The following is a 20,581-nucleotide window of genomic DNA, read 5'->3' as shown; positions in this document are numbered from 1 at the left end:
TGACTCTCATCATTGATGTTTCTGTCTCTCTCTCTCCCTCTCCCTTCCTCTCTCTGAAATCAATAAAGATATATTTTTAAAAAAAAGAAAATTTTTAACTGAACTAAAATTATGGTGTGGCTGGTTCACTGATGATTCATATAGGTACTGACAAATATGTAGCGGTACAATCTAATTAATAGAATGTTTTAGTTAATACTCAAAATAAAATAAAGTAATTTTTAAAAGCCTTTTACCATTTATGCTATCTTTCTAAAGCCTAAAAAGTATGTTATAATAAAAAATATCTCATGTAGTTAGTTCAGTCATATAGGTTCATTGGATGTAACAGGTCAGTTGTAACCAACTGTTATTACATTAATAACAGAAGACTCTAAATTATCAAGAAACTAACAGTTATAATAAATGTCCATGTCTCTCTAATCATGAAAACTGTAGCGGATTTAATTCAGAGATTTAGCAAAAAGGTTTCATTCAATGTATACATAATAGTTTACTTTCAGTAGGGTGGTGGGATACTAAGATGGAACCAGCTCACAGACTCAGACTGGTTTATGGTTTGCTCTAATCATTACTTAGGGTTCAGGTATCCTGGCCTACTGCTTCTTCTACCAATGCTGTGGTCTCTGCTTGTAAACTGAACACTCAGAATGCCTCCTCTAAGGCTCAGGGACTATCGTGGAAGAGGTAGATGTGTGAGGTTATATGAGCCACATAAGAGGGTCACAATGGGCAGACAAACCTGACTCCATCTAACAAGGGAGTCCTCCCTCTTGATTGAACCTGAACCCAGTTGTCTTATATCCCTCAAAATGGAGGGATCAACAGAAAAGGGAGAGATTGTAACAGTGAAATGTAGCCTCTCTCTGGTGGCCTTCAGGCTAATAGCTCATGCTATAGACATGCTAATTAACTGAAGGTATTCTAAGTGAGGCTTGAGTTGCCCCTTTGTCAGTGAAAAGGTGGGAAAAAACGCACAAAGAAATGACCAGAACTGGTCTAGGATCGGTTTGGTTCAACCAGGAACAAAAAAGCATTTAGAAATTTTGAGCTCTTGCTCCATCCCTTTCATGGCAACCTGTGCAAGGCAGTACCCACTCCTTGCCTAGCCCCTCCTCCCTTCCCTTGAAAATAAAAGACACCTGATTTTTATACACTCTTGAAATTGTTTTGAGAATTAGTTCTCCCATCTTCTTGGTTGGTGCCTTTACACACACCCCCCCCAAAAGATGAAACCAGTAATATGTAACTTTTAATACCATATTATTAAAATTATCAACATAACTATGGCTAGAAAAATTTAGTGAAAGCAGAATCAAGCAGAACTCATTTTCTAAGCAATTCTCTTAATAAGCAACACTTGAGAATACAATGAAGGAAAGTTTTAATTTTCAATCAGTCTTTAAGATCAAGATGGTATTTCTGTAAGCAATTGGGAATAACGTAAATTCAATTGGATTTTACTGATACATTCTTAAGTAAATAATAGAACTGTGTTGAAAAGAATCAGATATTGTTAAAATATACTACCAAGAGATTTATTTTGGGAATAATAAGCAAATGGCTGGTCAAGGAAATTATATACTTTAAGGAGATAATGTTGTTAATTTTATTTTTTTTAATTAAGAATTTTTTGGCCCGGCCGGGCATGGCTCAGCGGTTGAGCATTGACCTAGGATCCAGGTGATTGGGGTTCGATTCCCAGTCAGAGCACATGCCGGGGTTGCGGGCTCTATCCCCCAGTCAGGGGTGTGCAGGAGGCAGCCAATCAATTACTTTCTTATCATTGATGTTTCTATCTCTCTCTCCCTCTCCTTTCCTCTCTCTGAAATCAATAAAGATATATTAAAAAAAAAAAAAAAAGAATTTTTTGGATGGGATTTACAACAGAATAGATATAGACTAAAAGAGAATTAGTGAACTAGAAGAGACAGTAAATATAAATGGACTAAAAATGCCAATTAAGAGAAAAAGATTATCATACTGAATTTAAAAATTATCTATATGTTGCTTTAAAATACATAGATTTTTAAATAAGATTTGTAAACAATGAATGTAAAAGAATAGAAAAAGACATACTATGCATACCAAAATATAGCTCAATAGAGCTTTATTAACATCATATAACATACATTGAAGGCTAAAAACATGATAAGAAATAAAGTCCCTGGCTGGATAGCTCAGCTGGTTAGAGCTTCGTCCCAATACACCAAGATTGAGGATTCAATCCCTGGTCAGGGCATATCCAAGAATAAACCAATGAATGCATAAATAAGTGGAACAACAAATCAATGTCTCTCTCTCTCTCTCTCTCTCTGCCCCCCTTCTTCTTTCTCCCCCACTTCCTCTCTCTCTAAAATCAATAAAAAATAAGTAAAGAAGGGTATATTATAATGATAAAAGGTTTAACTTATTAGAAAGATAAACAGCCTCAAAGTAAATAAAACTATAAGGAAAACGAAACAGAAAAAAAAGGAAATAGCCAAATCTATAACTATAGTGGTATATTTTAATAGATTCTTCTCAGTAATTGATTATACAAGCAGATTAAAAATCTATGAGGATGTGGAAGATTTGAAGAACACAACAAACAAACTTGAGCCATTTGGTACAAGGATAGAAATGTTTTTTTCAAGCTCATTCTATGAAGCCAGGTTAAACTTGAACTTGTTATGGGCAGAAATAGAATAGTGGGAACTAGCTATAGTTATAAGAAATATTAATAATGCTTTATTAGCCATGATTATTCTGTTCTGATTAGAGAAAGCACATTCTAACCTGGCTGAGAATTGTACACCCTGGAACATGGGAGTTAACCTTGAAATGTGGTCCATTCTCCTTTTCTAAGAACTGCCTATCATCATGGAAAGATTGGCAACCTTGTTGCTGAAACAATGGAGTCTGGGAGGCACCCACCGTTTGTGATTCCCAGCCGGCATTGCTTGTAGCCTGTAACCATTATACCTTGCTGACTTCCCCATGCCTGTAATTCCTACTTTCCCATGTAATCTTTGTCCTTCTACCCAATATAAGCAGCTGACTTATGGGGTCGGGAGTGTGGGGATAGAGCAGAGTTTTGTGGATGATCTGCTGCTCTCCCATACTGCCAGCATTATTGGAATAAACGCTCATATAGCATTCAACCCCGTCTCTGCTTAATTGGCTCAAATAGTGACAGAGAGCCCAGACCCACTCACTGTCTAGTTTCAATCTGACAAGCACAATACAAGAAAAAAATAGATAAGCCATTTTCTTATATTCATAGGTAAGCAAAATATTAGCAAATCAAATACAGCAATAAATTAAAAGACTCAGATATCAAGACTAAATGGGCTTATTTTAGGAATGCTAGGCTGATTCAACTTTCAAAGCTCAATCAAGAGGATCTGAGATCTTGCTCCCCAGGATATGCTGCCAGTTTGGCTCAAGTAAACTCTTATAAAAATTAAAAAAAAAAAAAAAAAAAAAGCTCAAGTTGATCCTAAAATTCATGTGAAAAAGCAAGGGACCCAAAGTAGCAAAAACAATCTTGAAATAGAAAAAAAACAGAACAAAGTTGTAGAACTTATACTCCCTGGTTATAAAACTTACTACAAAGCTACATAATAAAGACAGTGTAGTACTAGCATAATGATGGATACATAGATTAATGGAATTGAGAGTCCAGAAATAAATCCTTACATTTACAGTCAGTTGATCTATGACCAGGGTGCCAATACAATTCAATAGGAAAAGAATAATCTTTTCAAGAAGTAGTGCTGGCACAACTAGATATCCACCTCTAAAAGAACAAAGTTTGACCCCTAACACACCATATATAAAAATTAACTCAAAATGGATCAAAAACTAAAATATAAATGCTAAAACTATAAAACTTTGAAAAGAAAGCATAGAGTATATCTTCGTGACCCTTGGTTATGCAACAGTTTCTCAAATATAATGCCAAAAATTAAAACAATAAAAGAAAATCTATAAATTGGACTTCAATAAAATTAAAAACTTTAGTACTGCAATAAGAAAGTGAAGGCAACCTATAGAAGGGAAGAAAATATTTGCAAATGATATCTGACAAGGGCATCAATAATATATAAAGAGCAATTACAACTTAATAATAAAAAGACAACCCAGTTTTTAAATGGGCAAAAGATCTGAATAGACATTTCTCCAAATAAGATATAGCCAATAAGCACATGGTAAGATGCTCAATATCACTAGTGATTAGGACATGCAAATCAAAAGCACAGATACTACTGCATACCCATTAGGTTGGCTAAAATAAAAAACCTAATAACAAGTGTTGACAAAAGCGTTGAAAAATTAGAACTTTCAAACACTGCTTGTGGAAATTTAGAAAAGTGTAGTCACTGTGGAAAATAGTCTGGCAGTTCATCAAAATGTTAAATATAATTACCATAAGATCTGGAAATTCTACTCCTAGGCATACACCCAAGAGAAATAAAAACATACATCCATACAAAAACTTGCATGTGAATTTTGATAGCAGCACTATTCATAACAGTTAAAAAGTGAAAACAATCCAGATGTCCATCAACTGATAAAGACAATATAGTATATCCATACAACAGAGTTACTGACAATAAAAAAGAATGAAATACTGATACATGCTACAACATAAATGAACCTTGAAAATATTATGCTTAGTGACTGAAGCCAGTCACAAAGAATCACATAATGAGTGATTTCATTTATATGAAAGGTCCAGACTAGACAAATCTGTAGACTGAAAATAAATGAGTGGATGTCTGGGGCTGGGGTTGGAATGGAGGGATGGAAGAGAGCGGGGCAGCGGAGAATAGAGAGCAACTGCTAATGAGTACTGGGTTTCTTTGTAGAGTGATGGAAAATGTTCTAAAATTCTATCATGACGATGGTCTCACAACTCTCTGAATGTATCAACCCCACAGAATTGTAAAACAAGTGAATTCTATGGTATGTGAATTAGATCTTAATTAAGCTGTTAAGAAATATAGTGTGAAAAAACTCAATAGATGTAATTCTCAACAATAACAAAGTAAAGAAAAAAATGTGTATGGTCATTGCAATGGGGGGAGTGTTAGCATATGATAAAATTCAAAATCTATTCAGAGCAAAAGCTCCCTGACATAGGAAAAATAGGAAAGAACTTCCTTCATATGATGAAAATTTTTTACCAAAACTCCCCCAGCAATCATCATACTTATGGTAAAATGTTGAAAGCTTTCCCTGCAAGATCAGACAGGACACAAATATGTCTATTACCTCATGTTTTATTTAAAAGTGGACTCAGATCAGTTGAATAAGCCAAAAGGAAAAGGAGAAAGAAAAAAATATTTCAATTAACAGATGACATAACAGGATTATATACACAGAATAACAACAATCTACAGAAAACTAGTAGATTTATAAGCCAATTTAGTAAGGTTGATGATTGAAGACTGGAACTGATTATAACATAAACAAACTTCTGAGATGAAGTTACATGCCACTGAAACAACATGAACACCAGCAAAAGGAAGCCCAGTTATTAGTTCTGAAGGTAGGAAAAGAACTGGTATTTCTGGAGTGCCTAACATATAATAGTGTCTATTATGTGCCAACAACTTCAACATATGCTATCTCATTTAATCCTCCAAAGAACCCTACGAAACAAGTACTGTATTATTGATCACTCAGGAGGAAACTATGATACAGTGCGTGAGAAAACCACATTCAAATGCAAATTTGTATGACTACAGAGCCTAAAAAGAAGTAAAGCTTCACCCAAAGATTTAAAACACAAAAACCAAACAAATAAATCCTGGCTTGATGTATGATTCCAGTAAGATGAAATAGACATACAGTCAGCTGGAAAAACTGACAACTTCTTAAATAACTACCCATGCAATTACCATATGGTCCAGCAATTATTCTCCAGGACATTTATCCTAAAGAAATGAAAACTTATATCTACACAAAAACATATACAGGAATGTTTATAGTACAGTAGTTTTATTCATAATAACCCAAAACTGGAAACAACCCAGAAATCCCCCAATGGGTGAATGGTTAAACGAAGTGTAAGTACATCCCTATCATGCAATACTACTCAGCAATAAATAAGTGCAATTAATACACACAACAATGTGGGCGAATCTCCAAAGCATTATGGTGTGTGAAAAAAGCCAGTCACAAAAGGTTACATATTATTTGATTCCATTCATATAACATTCTTGAAATGACAAAATTATAGAAATGGAGAACAGATTAGTAGTTGCCAGGGGTTAAAGAAGTGGTTGTGGCTATAAAAATGTAACATGAGGGACCCTGTAAGATGGAAATGTTCTCTGTATTGATCATGTTGATATCTGGGTTGTGATATTGTACTACAGTGGTACCTAGGTTTTCGAATGTCTCCGCTGATGAACATTTTGTTTTACGAACCCTGTAAACCCAGAAGTAAATGCTTTGGTTTTCAAACACGCCTCGGAAGTTGAACATGCCACGCGGCTTCCGCTGAGTGCAAGATCCTGAAGCCTAGCTGTCGGCTGTGGATCCCTCGGTTTTTGAACTTTTCAGAACTCCAACGGTCTTTGGGAATGGATTACATTCGAAAACCCAGGTACCACTGTAATGAGGACCAAAAGATAAAACTCCAAGATCATGTAGCTAGTGCAGAGGTAACACACACATCTGGATCTTTGCTCCCATTTCAACATAAGAATGTTCCAGCTCTGCTTCAGGGCTAAATCCCAGTAAAAATGTCTATTTTAAATTGCCAAAATATTTGCCCTACAAAGAATTAGTTAAAAAATAATCATCTAATAAATTTCATCCCTGAATTTCATTCTTTCATGCATTCAACAAAAATATATTTAGGTATTTACACAGAGCAGACATTGTACGAAGCTCTGGATATATAACTAGATGTGGTTTTGAAGAAATACTATAGGGGAAGTAGCAGTGGGTTAAGGAAGTATAGAAGAGGTACTGTTTTCTAATTTGGGGGCTTGGAAAGCTTCCTAAGAGATACACATATATCAAAGCTGAAACCTGAAGAATATATAGACCATAACCAGACGAGAGTATATGTGAAAGTCCTGAATTGGAAGTAAAAGGAGTATAGGAAAGAATTCTCAATCTTCATCTTACTGAACCTATCAGTAAATCATTCCCTCCTCACTAAATCACTTACATTCTAGAACACAACATCCTCATGGTGTTTATCCTACACAGTGTTCCTTCTTAGACTAAACTTTTCCTGGTTCTTCCTCATCTCCTTGCCCTCTTAAGTTACAGTATACCAGGAATCAGTTCTTAGTGTCCTTTGCTCTATCCTTTAGAGATCAGTCTCATCGCTTCAAATATTACCTCTATGGCAATGAATCTTATATTTATATATGGAGATAAGACCTCTCTTGAATTTCAGATTCATATAGCTAACCAAATATCTCTACCCAGCAATCTAATGGGCATCACACAGTTAACATGGCCAAAAGTGAACTTTAGATCTTTCTCTCAAACCCTATTCCATCCATGGTCTTCCCCATCTCACTCTTCCAGGCACTCCTTTGGCTCCTTTCTTTGTCTCTGACTGCATATCCAATCCATCAACAACTCATGTTGGATCTACATTCAGAATATACCCAGAATCCCACCATTTCCTACCACCTCCAAATCTCCTCACCTGATCTGAATTCCTTCAAAAATCTGATATCCCAGCTTCCTCTTCATTCCCCCCATTCTCCCAATACAGCAGTCAGTGAGATAAAAAGAAAGGCTGATCATATCACTTCTCAAAACACTTCAGTGGCTCCCAATTTGACTCCGATAAAAACTTAATTAATTAATGGTTTATAAGTCCTTCCACAATCTGTCCCCTTCCACTCCTGTTGCCTCTCCACCTTACTTTTTTCCTGTCACACTGACGTCCTTACATGTTCCTGCTTTGGATTCTACACTAGGTGGTCCATCTGCCTATAGCACTCTTCCCCCAGATATCTGCATGTCTACCTCCCCTACGTCCCCTACTTCTTTTAAGACTTCTTTTAAGAAGTCTCTTCTGACCATGGCTGGTGTGGCTCAGTAGATTGGGCGTCCTCCTGTGCACCAAAAGGTTGCCTATTCAATTCCAGGGCAGGGCAAATGCCTGGGTTGCAGGCTCGATCCCTGGTAGGGGGCATGCAGGAAGCAGCCAATCCATGTTCTGCTCTTGCATGGATGTTTTTCTCTCTCTCTTCTCTCTTCCTTATTCTCTCTCTAAAAATCAATAAAAAAATATTTTTAAAAAGAGTCTATTCTGAAATGTCAATTTCTCAATGAAAACTTTACTTGACCACCTTGCTTAAAATTGCAACTTTCGTGGTTGCTTCAGCAGCACATATACTGAAATTGGAATGATACAGAAGAAATTAGCATGATCGCTGCACAAGGATGGCATGCAAATTCATGAAGCATTATGTATTTCTGAAAGAAAGAAGTCTAAAGTAACCATGACAAAATGTTAACAATAGGTGATTCTGGGTCAAGAACATATGGATCAAGTACATACTGCACTATTCTTATGACTTTCTGTAAGTCTTAAATTATTTCAGAATAAAGTTAAAAATTTTAAAAACAAAAAATTGAAACTTCCTATAGTATCTCTTCCCTGCACTAATTTTTCTTTCTTGATAGTACTTACCACCTTGTAAAATGCTTTAACTGACTTACTTATTATAATTTTATAATTTTTGTTTATTGTCTTTCTCACCACTAGGATTTAAGTTCCATAAGGTGGAGACCTTTGTCTGTTTTGTTTCCTAGTATATTTCATGTACCTGGCGCCAAGCACTCAATATTAGTTGTTATTAAATCTTCAAGGACAGGAGGGCATGATTAGAGAGTCTAGAGGTAGAATAGTTCCTAGAGATGAGAAAGTATAAGGTGGGACCATAGGAGTACATGGCTGAGCTAGTGTGGAAATCAAGTTCACAGGAGACAGGCAGTCTAGGAACTAGGAAACTAGCATGTTGTGTCAGCTGGGCTGTATGTTCCAATGTAGAAGTCACCCTTACAGAAAGAGAGTAAGCCAAGTTCAAGTTATAGCAGGGAAATTGGGGACACAATTTGCAGAGTGATTAAGATTAGGGGGGAATAGTTTATTGAACACAGGTTAGAGTTTATTATTAGAAAGTTCTAAGATAGAAAGAAGGCCTGCATATGGGAACTTTTTCTTAATACATAGTATCAGGCAAATCTGTTCAATTTAAAAACAAATTCGGTTAATTGAGACAACTAAATTTTATAAATTTATCCTAGTCAACAAAAATTATCAGTGGAAATGGTCTTAATTACTATGGTACTTTGGCCACATAGACACAACCAGTAAATGCTGTTGAATGAACTATCTTAAGCAAATCTTGGGATCCCATTACTCACTGCTCCTCTCCTCCCATCTAGCTGACCACGGAGGCAAGTGGGCAGCGGGGAGTGGGAGGACTAGGAGCCTGAAACCTTAGGAAATACCTTTCCTCAATTAAGTAAGTACAGAAGTAACCGTGTAATAACATAAGTAATTCCAAATCCTTATTGGAAATACAAATTTGGCTTGAGTAAACTGCCAGTTCCTGTAAGTAGTGAATATGGAGGTCTATTAGACACCTCTCCTTTAAATTACGTGGATTCCAGAAACCACCACACACACAAGTTTGTGATTATGGGTTTAAAAAGGTAGTCAATGTGGATGTCTACTTATCTAGTCAAATATTTTCAAAATGATTATACACAAAGTCATATACTCATCATAGAAATTCTTCAGATTTATTCTATATTTTAACATACTCCATGCTTATACCGCACTGTACATTCAATTTACATGTTTGTATCTGATATAGCTATATTTATAGATTGTAAGTTACAACCTAAATGTAACAAATTGAAATCACATTTTTGTCAGTGAAATGGGATATTCTAAAATGATACAGGATCAATTTCAGTAAATTATAGAATTATATAATAGTTTCAATGTCACTTACAGGGCTTTAAAACTGTCATATCTAATATCTAACTACTTTAAAAGCAAGGACACTAGAATCTTTCATTGTATAGGCAACTGTTTTCAGAATAATGATAAAATAACTCCCACTTACTAAGTGGCGTCTTTCTGTGAGGTACTATGCTAGGAAATTTTAGAAAATCTCTTGTAATTCTCTAAATAACCCACAAAGATAAGCATTATTATTCTCATGTTAGGGACAAAAAATATTGGTGATATTAAGCCTAGAACTCAGATTGGTCTAATTTAAAAGTCTGAATTCTTTTCCATTATGCAACACTGCCTCTTAAAATTACTCATTCAACAAAAAATTATGGAGTGCCTATTATGTACCAAGCATTGCAGAAAGTACCAGGTATACAAAGATAAATTTATGTCATTGTATTCTCACTTCCCAGCCCAATCGAGGACAGAAATAAGAGTTACAAACAAATAACTGCAACACAATGTAGTAAGTATTATGAAAGGAGTATATATAAAAATCCCATACAGAAGTGGGAGTGTTGACTCTGTGTAACATAGCGAACATTTAGAAAAAAAAAAATTGCTTAGTATATAGTAAAGCTAGTTTAAATATTTGATGTAACTCTTAAATTGAAACTACAGGAAGAATGGAATTTGCTAATGGAGAATCAAGATAAAAATATTCTACGGAGAAAGAAGTCACATTTGCAAAAGCATAGAGTTCCAGAAAATCCTTAGCAGTTTAGCATAGCTAAAAAATAAGATGCTTGTGACAAGTGGTAAAGAAACAAAAACAAGTCATGTCAGGGAGGTTCTCATATGCCATGCTAAAAGAGTTTGGTCTTTATTCTGCAAGAAATTGGGAACTTTTCTTAGAATTTAATCAGGCTGCTGTTTTACTAAGAATACCTTGCCAAATTTGCAAAAATGGATATGGAGGCAGGGACAATCTTTCAGAAGGCTACCATAAATAGTCTAGCTAATACAATTTATAATCTCTTAGCTTCAGACTCCTACATTTAATACATACCTGACATTTTCGGTATCTCATAGGCATTCTAGCCTAAATGTCTAAAACCAGTACCTTGAATTCTCCACCAAATTTGTGTGCTCCCTGCTCTATCTCTCAGTAATAGTACAATCATGCAAGTTAGCAGACCAGCAAACTGGGTTCATTCTTGATTTCTCCCTCTCCCTTAACCACCACATTAATTTGAGTTATTATTAATAATTCCCAAAATATATCTCAAATGAATCAATTTCTTTCCAGTTCCACTGCCATCACCTATCCTGAGGCATCACTGCTCAACTGGAATACTGCAAAAGCTCCCAACCTGACACCCCGACATTTTCCTCAATATCAGTTTATTTCCTTAAAGCACTTACTGTAATTGGCAATTTAAAAAATCTGTTTGCTTGAAATTTGTCTCACCCTCCTATTAGAATGCTTTTATAAAGTCAAGGACCATCAACTAGCTTTATTGTTGTTTTACTTCAGCACTCTAGCATCAGCCAGGTCAATAAAAATTATATTAACAAAAACCAACACACATCTACTAGGTACCAGGCATTACTTTAAATGTTTTATATATATTAGGTCATCTAATCCTCACGCAATACATAGGTATTCTATTATCTCGATTTTACAGAAAAAAACTAAGGCACACATAGTTAACTAATCTGCCTCAGGTCACCCAAGGAGTACGTGGCAGAAAGAAGAATCAAACCTAGGCCCCCTGGAGTCCTTCCTCGTAACCTCAGTACCTCTCTTGGTAGAAGCTCGATAAATACTTCTTGACCAAAAAAACAAGTGAGATAAAAGAGGAACAGATTTAGGGGACAGGTTGAATTTGAAGTACTTGGAGAAGGCTATAGGGTACAGTGTGATAAATAGTTATAAATTAGAGATAAGCACTCAGAAGTTATCAGGTTCTACCAGAAGCCACCTATCAAATGCAAGCCACTGTCTAAAAAGTGATTATAAAATTTAAAAAGTTAGATATGCTCGTAAACTGCAACCATCTTGGTCCAATTCTGTAATAGAAACGTTTTAACAGCACAAAGAATGCCCCATTGAGCCTTGATTTTACCTATGAAAAATTCTGATTGCTAACAGTAATTGAAATACTTTCCTTGCTTTATGTAGTATTCAGTATCTATATAAATGTAATTTGTCAAAACAGGAAAGTACAGAGATTTATTTTTAATTTGAAAAATGAAACGAAAAATCCACCTAATAAAACATGTGAATGACAAGAAGATATCTAAAAAAGAAGAGGGAAAGCACGCTTTACTTAGTAGATATCAATACAAAGCTACAGAAAGTGAGATAATGGGTATGGCAAAGTAAAAAAAAAAAAAAAAAAAAGAACAACAAAAGAGAACAAAGTCCAAACAAAACCAAGTATATATACATTATAAAATTAAATGTAAAAACAAATGAAAATTTATATTTACATATTATTTCTTATTCTCTAATTTCTAAGCATCAAAAATAAACTAGAATTATACAGGAAAAGACAGATTTCAACATTAAATAACTGAAACTATATCTTGGAAAAACAGCATCAAAAAGTAAAAAGACATATTTCAAAATGGGAGTAAAAACTTGTAAAATATGTAACAAAGATTTAAAAACCTAAAAGTATTAAGAGACTATGATCAGTAACAACAGGCTACTCAAAAGAGTTCAAATAACAATGGACAACATAGATATAAAAGATCTTAACATCAACAGAATTCAATTAAATTAATGAGGGATCACTTTTTACAATGTGACTGGATAGAATAAAAGATGGGAAATGGGTGCTCTCAAACACTGTAAGTAGGAAAGAAAATGGGCACAACCTTTTAAAAGAGTAATTTAGGAATTACAGAGTATTTGTGGCTAAATAATCCTATTTCTAAAAAGTTAGATTTAAGGGATAATCAGACGGGCACATAAAGGTGGAGCTCACAACAGTACTGCTTTTAAAAATTAGTAACTGATCCAACAATTCAACTTTTGCGTATATCCAAAAGAATTAAAAATCTTGAAGAGATATTTGCACACCCATGTTCTCTGCAGCATTATTTATAATAGCCAAGTGGTGGAAGCACTCTGAATATCCATTGGGAGATGAATAGATAAATAAAATGTAATACACATATATACACACACACACTTGACTAATATTCAGCCTTAAAAAAAAAATCCTGTCATACGCTACAGCATGGATGAACCTTGAGGACATGATGCTAAGTAAAATAGGCAGTCACAGAAGGACAAATACTGCATGATTCCACTTATATGGGGTATCTAAAGTAGTCAAACTCTTAGAAACAAAGTAGAATAGAGATTGCCAGGAGCTGTAGGAGGGTAAAGGCGGAGCTGTTGTTCAATGAATACAGCCTTTCAGTTCCGTAAGGTGAAAAAGTTCCAGAAAACAGTTGTATTACAGGTGCATATACTTAACACAATTGTACTATATATTATGGGGTGGGGGAGGGAGACACAAAATGAGGGACATCTGTAATAGTGTCAACATTTAAAAAACGGTTAAGTTGGTAAACTTTGTTTTTTACCACAATAAAAAAAAAGTTTCATAAAAAATAATGTAAATATCCACCACTTAGGAACTGATTACGTTAGAGACATACATTGAAATACCAAATAGCTACCAAAAATAATAATATAGATATTTATTCAGTCATATCCACAGCCTATTGCTCAGTTAACAAAAAATTTTCCAGGGGAGCATTTGAAATCTTGCTCCCTACCATATGTTGTCAGTTTGGCTCAAATAAACTCTTACATAAAGTTTTTTAAAAATTTACAAAATTTATATGTCTGCACCTATAAGAGGGAAATATCTGCAAGGATATTTGCTAAAATATAATAGTGATCTCTCGGGGTAAAAGGATTACAGATTACCTTTATTTTCTTTTTTATATTTTCCTGTGTTTTTAAATACAATGAATATGTATTTTATGAGGGGCAAAAGATAGTTCAAAAGAGGAAGTGACTGCCACTATTGGTTCCAGAATCCTGGGGTAGAATTTTACCTTTCTCTCATTATGTGTCTGGCATATATTGGGAGATGAATAAATATTTGAGAGGCAGGATAAGCAGTGGTCAAGAGCTCAGGAATGAGAAAGATCTGGATTTGAATCTCGGCTCCAAAATTTACTGACCAACGACTTAAGGTCTTACTGAACCTCACTGAGCCCCAATTTCTTCAACTATAAAACATAAAGTAACAATACTTGCAGAATTGCAGGGGAAATGTACTTAAAGCACTTTAACATCATTCCTGGCTCAGAGGAAGCTCTCAATGAAACGATAGCTGTCATTATCATTTATTAACTTGATTTACACTGGAAGAGCTCACAAAACAAGAACTAAGCATCTGTAGAAGTCTATACTGCTAAATTATACCAAAAATTCCAACTGCATTAAAAAACAAGAGAAAGGAGATTCCAAAATGGTGGTGCATTAAGTGGAAGCTACACTGACACTCTCCTAGGACCAAATTGGAATTACAACTAAAATACAGAAAAACCATCCTGCATAATCAACCGCAACTGAAGACTAGCTGGGGAGCACCCTCATAACCAAGGAGGAAAAGGAGAGACCACATAGAGACTGGTAGAAAGTGCAGAGTGTGAGAGGGCTGGCTGGGCTCCCACAGGCAGCAGCTGAGGGTCTGGAGGGACATCTCAGCTATGGGGCATTCCCACTGAAAACTCCAGGGCTTAAACCCCAAGCTGGGCTTCCCAGCCCAAAGCACATGAACTGAAAAAGGTGCCCACGTAACATCTGGCTGTAAAAAGCAGCGGGGTTTCTGTCTGCCAGGGAGAGATGGCTGGAAATACAGGGACCACCTTAAAGGGCCAATGCACAGTTTCATGTGCAGCCACTCACCTTGGGACCCAGCAGAGGGAGGGCAAAGTGGACTAGAGCTGTGTGAGGAGAATCCAGGACTGTTCACTCTGAGGATAGAGCTCATAGGGCAGCCATCTGGATTCCTATGCTGAGTCATTCCCCCAAAAAGCAGAAAATATGTTTCTCAGACAGACATTTACCTTCCAAGCAGCTCTTGTAGGGAGGGGGAGGGGGGATTGCCCCACGAGTTGAAAACAGCTTGCCCCACCCTGTACAGTTTCTACAGCCTGAGGCTCATTAAGAGACTGAATAACAGCCTCTGGGTGCTTTGAGCCTTTGCCTGATTTGCTTCTGGAACCAGGGCTTGGAAAAGCGGACCTTGGCACTCATCTTGGTCCTGTCCAAACACACCCAGCCCCAGCAGAGGAAACCACAAGCTGTGACATGAGAAAAACTTCAAACAGGCTACTCCAGGCCAGTCACAAACAGCATCTTACATTGGCCTACACCAGACACCATCCAAAAGACTGGGAGTCCTAGAAGATCTACCTAATACATAGAAACAAGCCCCAAAAGGCAGCCAAAATGAGGACACAAAACAACAAGCCCCAAATGAAAGAACAAGAGAATTCTCCAAAAGAAGAGATGCATGGAATGGAGATAAGCAATCTATCAGATATAGAGTTGAGAATGCTGACCATAAGGATGCTCAACAGCATGAGGAGGGATATGGAAACTATGAAGGAAATTAAGAACATAGTAGAAATAAAAAATACATTGGAAGGAACAAACAGCAGGTTAGGGAAACCTGCGGATCGGATCAGCAACTTAGAAGACAGGGTAGGAAAAAAACCCCTCAAGCAGGGAACCAAAAAGAAAAAATAATTAAAAAAACAGGACAGTTAAAGGGAGCTGTGGAACTACATAAAATGTAACAATGTTCACATCATAGGGATGCCAGAAAACGTAGAAAGTAAGCTAGGGTTAGAGAACCCGTTTGAAGAAATAATGGCAGAAAACTTCCCTAACCTGGTCAAGGAAAAAGTCACACAAGTTCAGGCAGCACAGAGTCCCAAGAAAGAAGAACCCAAAGTGCCCCACGCCTAGGCACATCATAATTAAAATGCCAAAAATTCAAGACAAAGAGAGAATCTTAAAGGCAGCAAGAGAAAAGCAAGCTGTTGCCCAGCGAGGCATGGCTCAGCAGTTGAGCATTGACCTAGGATCTAGGCAATAGCGGTTCAATTCCCAGTCAGGGCACATGCCCAGGTTGGGGGCTTGATCCGCCATTGGGGGCATGCAGGAGGCAGCCGATCAATGATGGCTCTCTCATCACTGATGTTTCTCTCTCTCTCTCTCCCTCTCCCTTCCTTTCTCTGAAATCAATAAAGATATATTTAAAAAAAAAAAAAAAAAGCAAGCTGTTGCCTACAAAGGAGCTCCCATAAGGCTACCAGCTGATTTCCCATCAGAAACTCTACAGGCAAGAGAGAATGGCATGAAGTATTCAAGGTAATGAAAGGCAAGGATGTGAAACCAAGATTACTCAATCCAGCAAGGCTATCATTCAAAATAGATGGTGAAATAAAGAGCTTCCCAGGCAAAACAAGGCTAAAGGGGTTTATCACCACCAAGCCAGCATTGCAAGAAATAAAGGGACTGCTGTAATTAGAAGCAGAAATAGAGAGAATGAGAAACATAGGCATAAATAAATAAAATGGCAGTAGGTAAGTACCTATCAATAATAACCTTAAATATAAATGGATTAAGTTCTCCAATCAAAGGACATAGGGTAGCTGAATGGATAAGAAAACATGACCTAAATATATGCTGTCTACAAGAGACCCACCTCAGAACAAAAGATTCATACAGGTGAAAAAAAATTCTTCTGCAGGACTTCAAGGGAGAGATTGACAGTAATACAATCATAGTAGGGGACTTTAACACCCACTGACTTTACTGGATAGATCTTCCAGACAAAAAAATCAGCAAGGAAACAGTGACTCTAAATGATACACTAAATCAGGTTGATTTAATTGACATTTACAGAGCATTTCACCCCAAACCTGCACAGCATACATTCTTTTCAGGTGCACAAGGGACATTCTCAAAGACAGAGCACATGTTAGGACACAAAACAAGCCTCTACAAGTTCAAGATTAAAATCATATCAAGCATCTTCTCAGACATTTACACCATGGAATACTATGAAGCTGTAAAAATGAGGGATCCCTTACCCTTTGAGACAGCATGGTGGGACCTAGAGAGTATTATGCTAAGCGAAATAAGCCAGTCAGAGAAAGACAAGTATCACATAATCTTTACTCATATGTGGAATCTAATGAACAAAATAAAGCAATGAACAAAATAGATTCAGAGACAGAAGCATGGAAGGGACTGATGAATCTCAGAGGGAAGGCAGTGGTGGGTGGGAGGGGAGAGATTAACCTAAGAACTTATATGCATATATGCATAACCCATGGACAGAGATAATAAGTGTGATAAAGGCCTAGAAGGAGGGGGAGAGGGTGTGGGGAGAGGAAATCAATTGGTGGGGAGGGGGATTTGTAATACTTTCCACTTAATTTAATAAAGATAAATTAAAACATAAAAAACAAACAAGAGACAAGGCTTTATCTGGTGGACCCAACAACACTGTTTGGCTGAAAGGTATGGTTATGTCCCTGTATCTAGAAGCATTAGCTATAAAATTTATAATCTAGTTGGTGCATAAGCACCACTCATGAGTATTAGACAAAGACTTCTTAATGCGTCAGAAAAACAACAACAGAAAATATGCTTACTTTAATCCACAGGTAGAATGAAAAGAGGTGACAGAATAAATGCACAAAACATGAGTAATGAAGACCTAATTTCGAAAGAGATTTAAAAAGAACGAGTCACATTACCTCTAATTTTCTTTGGCCTGTCTTCCTCACTACTTTAGGACAAGGAAGGAGCCTGTCTTTTTGGCACTGCTTTTATCCCCAAAGTACGAAAGTGTAAGTGCTAAATAAATATTTACATTATATAAGTAAGTCTCAGTGAGACAACTGCGACAACTGAGTTAGAATTTATCTAAGAAAGTCTCACTCAAAATGATAGAGAGGTGGGTTTAAGAATGAAAGCCATTAGTCTAGCGGAGGAAAGGCCTGCTCTGATAACTCCTGCATCTTCTTTCATTAAATGAGTTTCCCAAGGTAACTCAAAGGGAACGTCAAACAGCGAAAAATACACTCAATTTTGCATCTGGAGAGGGGCATACACCAGAGCCTAATGTGCTAAACTTAGGCTATGGGCTCTGAAGTCCTTAAATTTCTTTATTCATCGTTGTGTTACAGCTGGCACCTGTCGCCACTTGTTTGCTGTATGCTTGACTCCATAGTCACCGTTTTTGAGTATCAATCCAGAGCCCTTCCCTAGCTTTTTCCCTTGGAACCAGCCTCCAGAACTTGTAAAAGTGGGAGGAGCTAGCTTAGAACTCCAGAGCCGGTTTGGACAAACTGATGGCGTGAAGACAAGCTCACCGACGACGGCTAACGGCACTGGAGGCACCCACGACAAATATGTAGGTGCAACCTAATAGTGAGCAAGTCAAAAAACAAGAAAAAATGGGACTCTGGGATTGAAGGCTGGGAGGAGAATAGCATTATGGATTTAGGAACTACCCCTATCCTATTTCACCCACTCTTTCTTAAAATGCAATTAAATTCCATTCAGTTGCCTATCTCTCATGCAAGAAACTACCGACTTGCCCGCCACCCCACTCCCAGACGGCCACACCTGGTGCACTCGCTGAAGAATCTTCCAACTCCCGCCACAGGTCTGGCTTGTGTCCGCCCAAAAGCGGAAGTGACTTCAAAGGGACGAACTGAAAGTAACAGTTCAAACATCAGGAATCTACACCAACCGTGTTCTGAGAAAGCTCTGCTCTGACTACCTTGTTCTTCTCTCCCTCATCTCTTCTGTTACGGCGGCGAAAAGGATTCATCACAGCCTCGAGACAACTAACTCCTCCTCAAAAACTCCAAATTATTCAAAAGTTTATCCCTTTTCGTTGGACAACGAGGCGGCATGGGTCCCTCCCCAAAACTACAATTCCCGTCAGGCTGCTTGGGGAAGTAAACGGAGAAAGGGGACCTGAACGGGAGCAAAGCATGTTGGGAAATGTAGTCCACTACAGACCGAAAAGGGCAATCACCCCGCCTTCCCCCATTTGGGCTGGAGAAACCAGGTGTTCGGCTTAGAACCCATTACCGCTAAGAGGAGGAGCCAAACCTTTAAGCTGTAGTCCTCTCTTCTCCCCACATGGAGGAGGAAAATTTTCCTTTACTCCTGTTAAGCGTAATAAATACTCCTTGAAAACAATGGTTGTCTTTCCAATATCTCCAGGTCAGTGAAAACTCCCAGAACTCCCCCACTTCAGGCTCCAACTCGTGGGAAAAGGTGGCTCTTTTTCAAGTGGGCAAAATGGCTGTCTTCTTAGTTTTACCATTGGTTACCCTTTGCGTCCTTCAAGGGCGGTTACTAATCACCGATTGGTTCTTTTTCCCTTGAGGGTGGAGGAAGATTTGGCACGGTTCTCCCGCGGCCCGGGAGGAGATAAAGGGGTGGAGAGAAGGCCGTTTGTCTAGGCGTGATTGGATGATCCTCATATCACTCCGAGGGTGTACAGCCTATGATTTGCCGACTGCCCCTCAAAGAGAACGAATAGGCGGGGCTAGTGCGTGGTGGGAAGGGGCGGGATTCTGCCAGCCGCGGCTGCTGCTGGAGCCGGTGTCCGGGCTGGTGATGGGGTTAATTCCCTTTCGTAAGACTCTCACTTGCACCCACCCAGGCCCGCCGTCGCCCCGCCGCGCCGCGCTCCAACCGCCTCCTCCTCCTCAGTAACGCGGGTAAGAGATGCCCTCCCCTCCCCCCTCCGGCTCCCCGGGAATAACGCGCCTCGCTCCCCTCCCCCGCCGGCCAACCGGTAGCGCTAACGGAGAAGGGAGGCAGGGGAGAGATGTGGTGTGTGAGAAGGTGGCCTTCCCCGCCGAGCCGTCGGCGCCGCGGCCGGGGCCCGCTGAGGGGCTTGCTGCCAGCCCACCGGGAGGTCGGCTCTCCCGGCCCGCTGCTGCGGGTGCAGCTGCAGCCACTACCTGGTGCCCACCGCCCCCACCCGGGGGCCATGTGAAAAGCAAACCCCTCGAGGCCTAGCGGAGGAGGCAGGGGAAAGGTTCCCTCGTCCCTGCCATGGCTGCTGCCGCTGCCCTTGCAGCCCCGGGGACTCGGGCGCCCGCCGCAGCAGGCCCGCCGGGAGCGGGTGCCGCGCGTGGTTCCGCTCGCCGCTGCCTGGCGCCGCTGCCCGGGCTCCTCGGCCCACCCCGCGGCCGCGGCCCCCGGCCTGGCACCGCGAGGATTTTTAGAAAGAAAATAAGGCATTTCGGCCGGTTGGTGCAACGTAGGTCCGTCTTGTCGGTGGTGCCAGGAAAAGCACAATGGGAGAATTAGAAAGAAAGTTGAATGACTGTCAGTGCCGCGGACTCCAGGGTTCAGGGTTACACACTAACGTTATGGTTGAGCCTTAGGCTGCACCGGGAATCCCGGGGCGTTGGAAGTTTTTTGTCGTTCTCTCTCTTTGCTTCGTAGGTGCAGAGGGGAGTGCCTCTGCTCTCCGAGCTCGCTTTTTTATGTAAAAAACTTAAGATTGTCGAGGCCATCACGCCCCGCGTATAATTGTCCCGGGATAGCAAGTCCAC

The 20,581-nt window shown here is 38.7% G+C and overlaps 1 protein-coding gene across 2 annotated transcripts in view; it reads right to left on the bottom strand.

Moving 5' to 3' along the window:
* The window catches only part of ZRANB3 (zinc finger RANBP2-type containing 3), a 185,878-nt gene extending 166,690 nt beyond the window's left edge, over positions 1 to 19,188 (bottom strand). The window contains exon 1 of one of the 2 annotated variants that reach the window (XM_081143380.1): positions 19,119 to 19,188. Coding sequence is in view for 1 of the 2 variants with exons in the window: in XM_081143379.1 (XP_080999505.1) it covers positions 18,624 to 18,733 (110 nt within the window). In the remaining variant the exon portion in view is untranslated. Of the gene's footprint in view, positions 1 to 18,623; positions 18,879 to 19,118 lie in introns of those variants that run through there. The other variant, XM_081143379.1, reaches the window with a different exon arrangement.
* Positions 19,189 to 20,581: the final 1,393 nt, after the last annotated feature.

Source organism: Miniopterus schreibersii, assembly GCF_964146895.1.
Source record: "Miniopterus schreibersii genome assembly, chromosome: 7".
Taxonomy (NCBI): Eukaryota; Metazoa; Chordata; class Mammalia; order Chiroptera; family Miniopteridae; genus Miniopterus; species Miniopterus schreibersii.
Note: the sequence above shows the minus strand (reverse complement) of the source record. Positions and strands in the feature narration are given on the sequence as shown.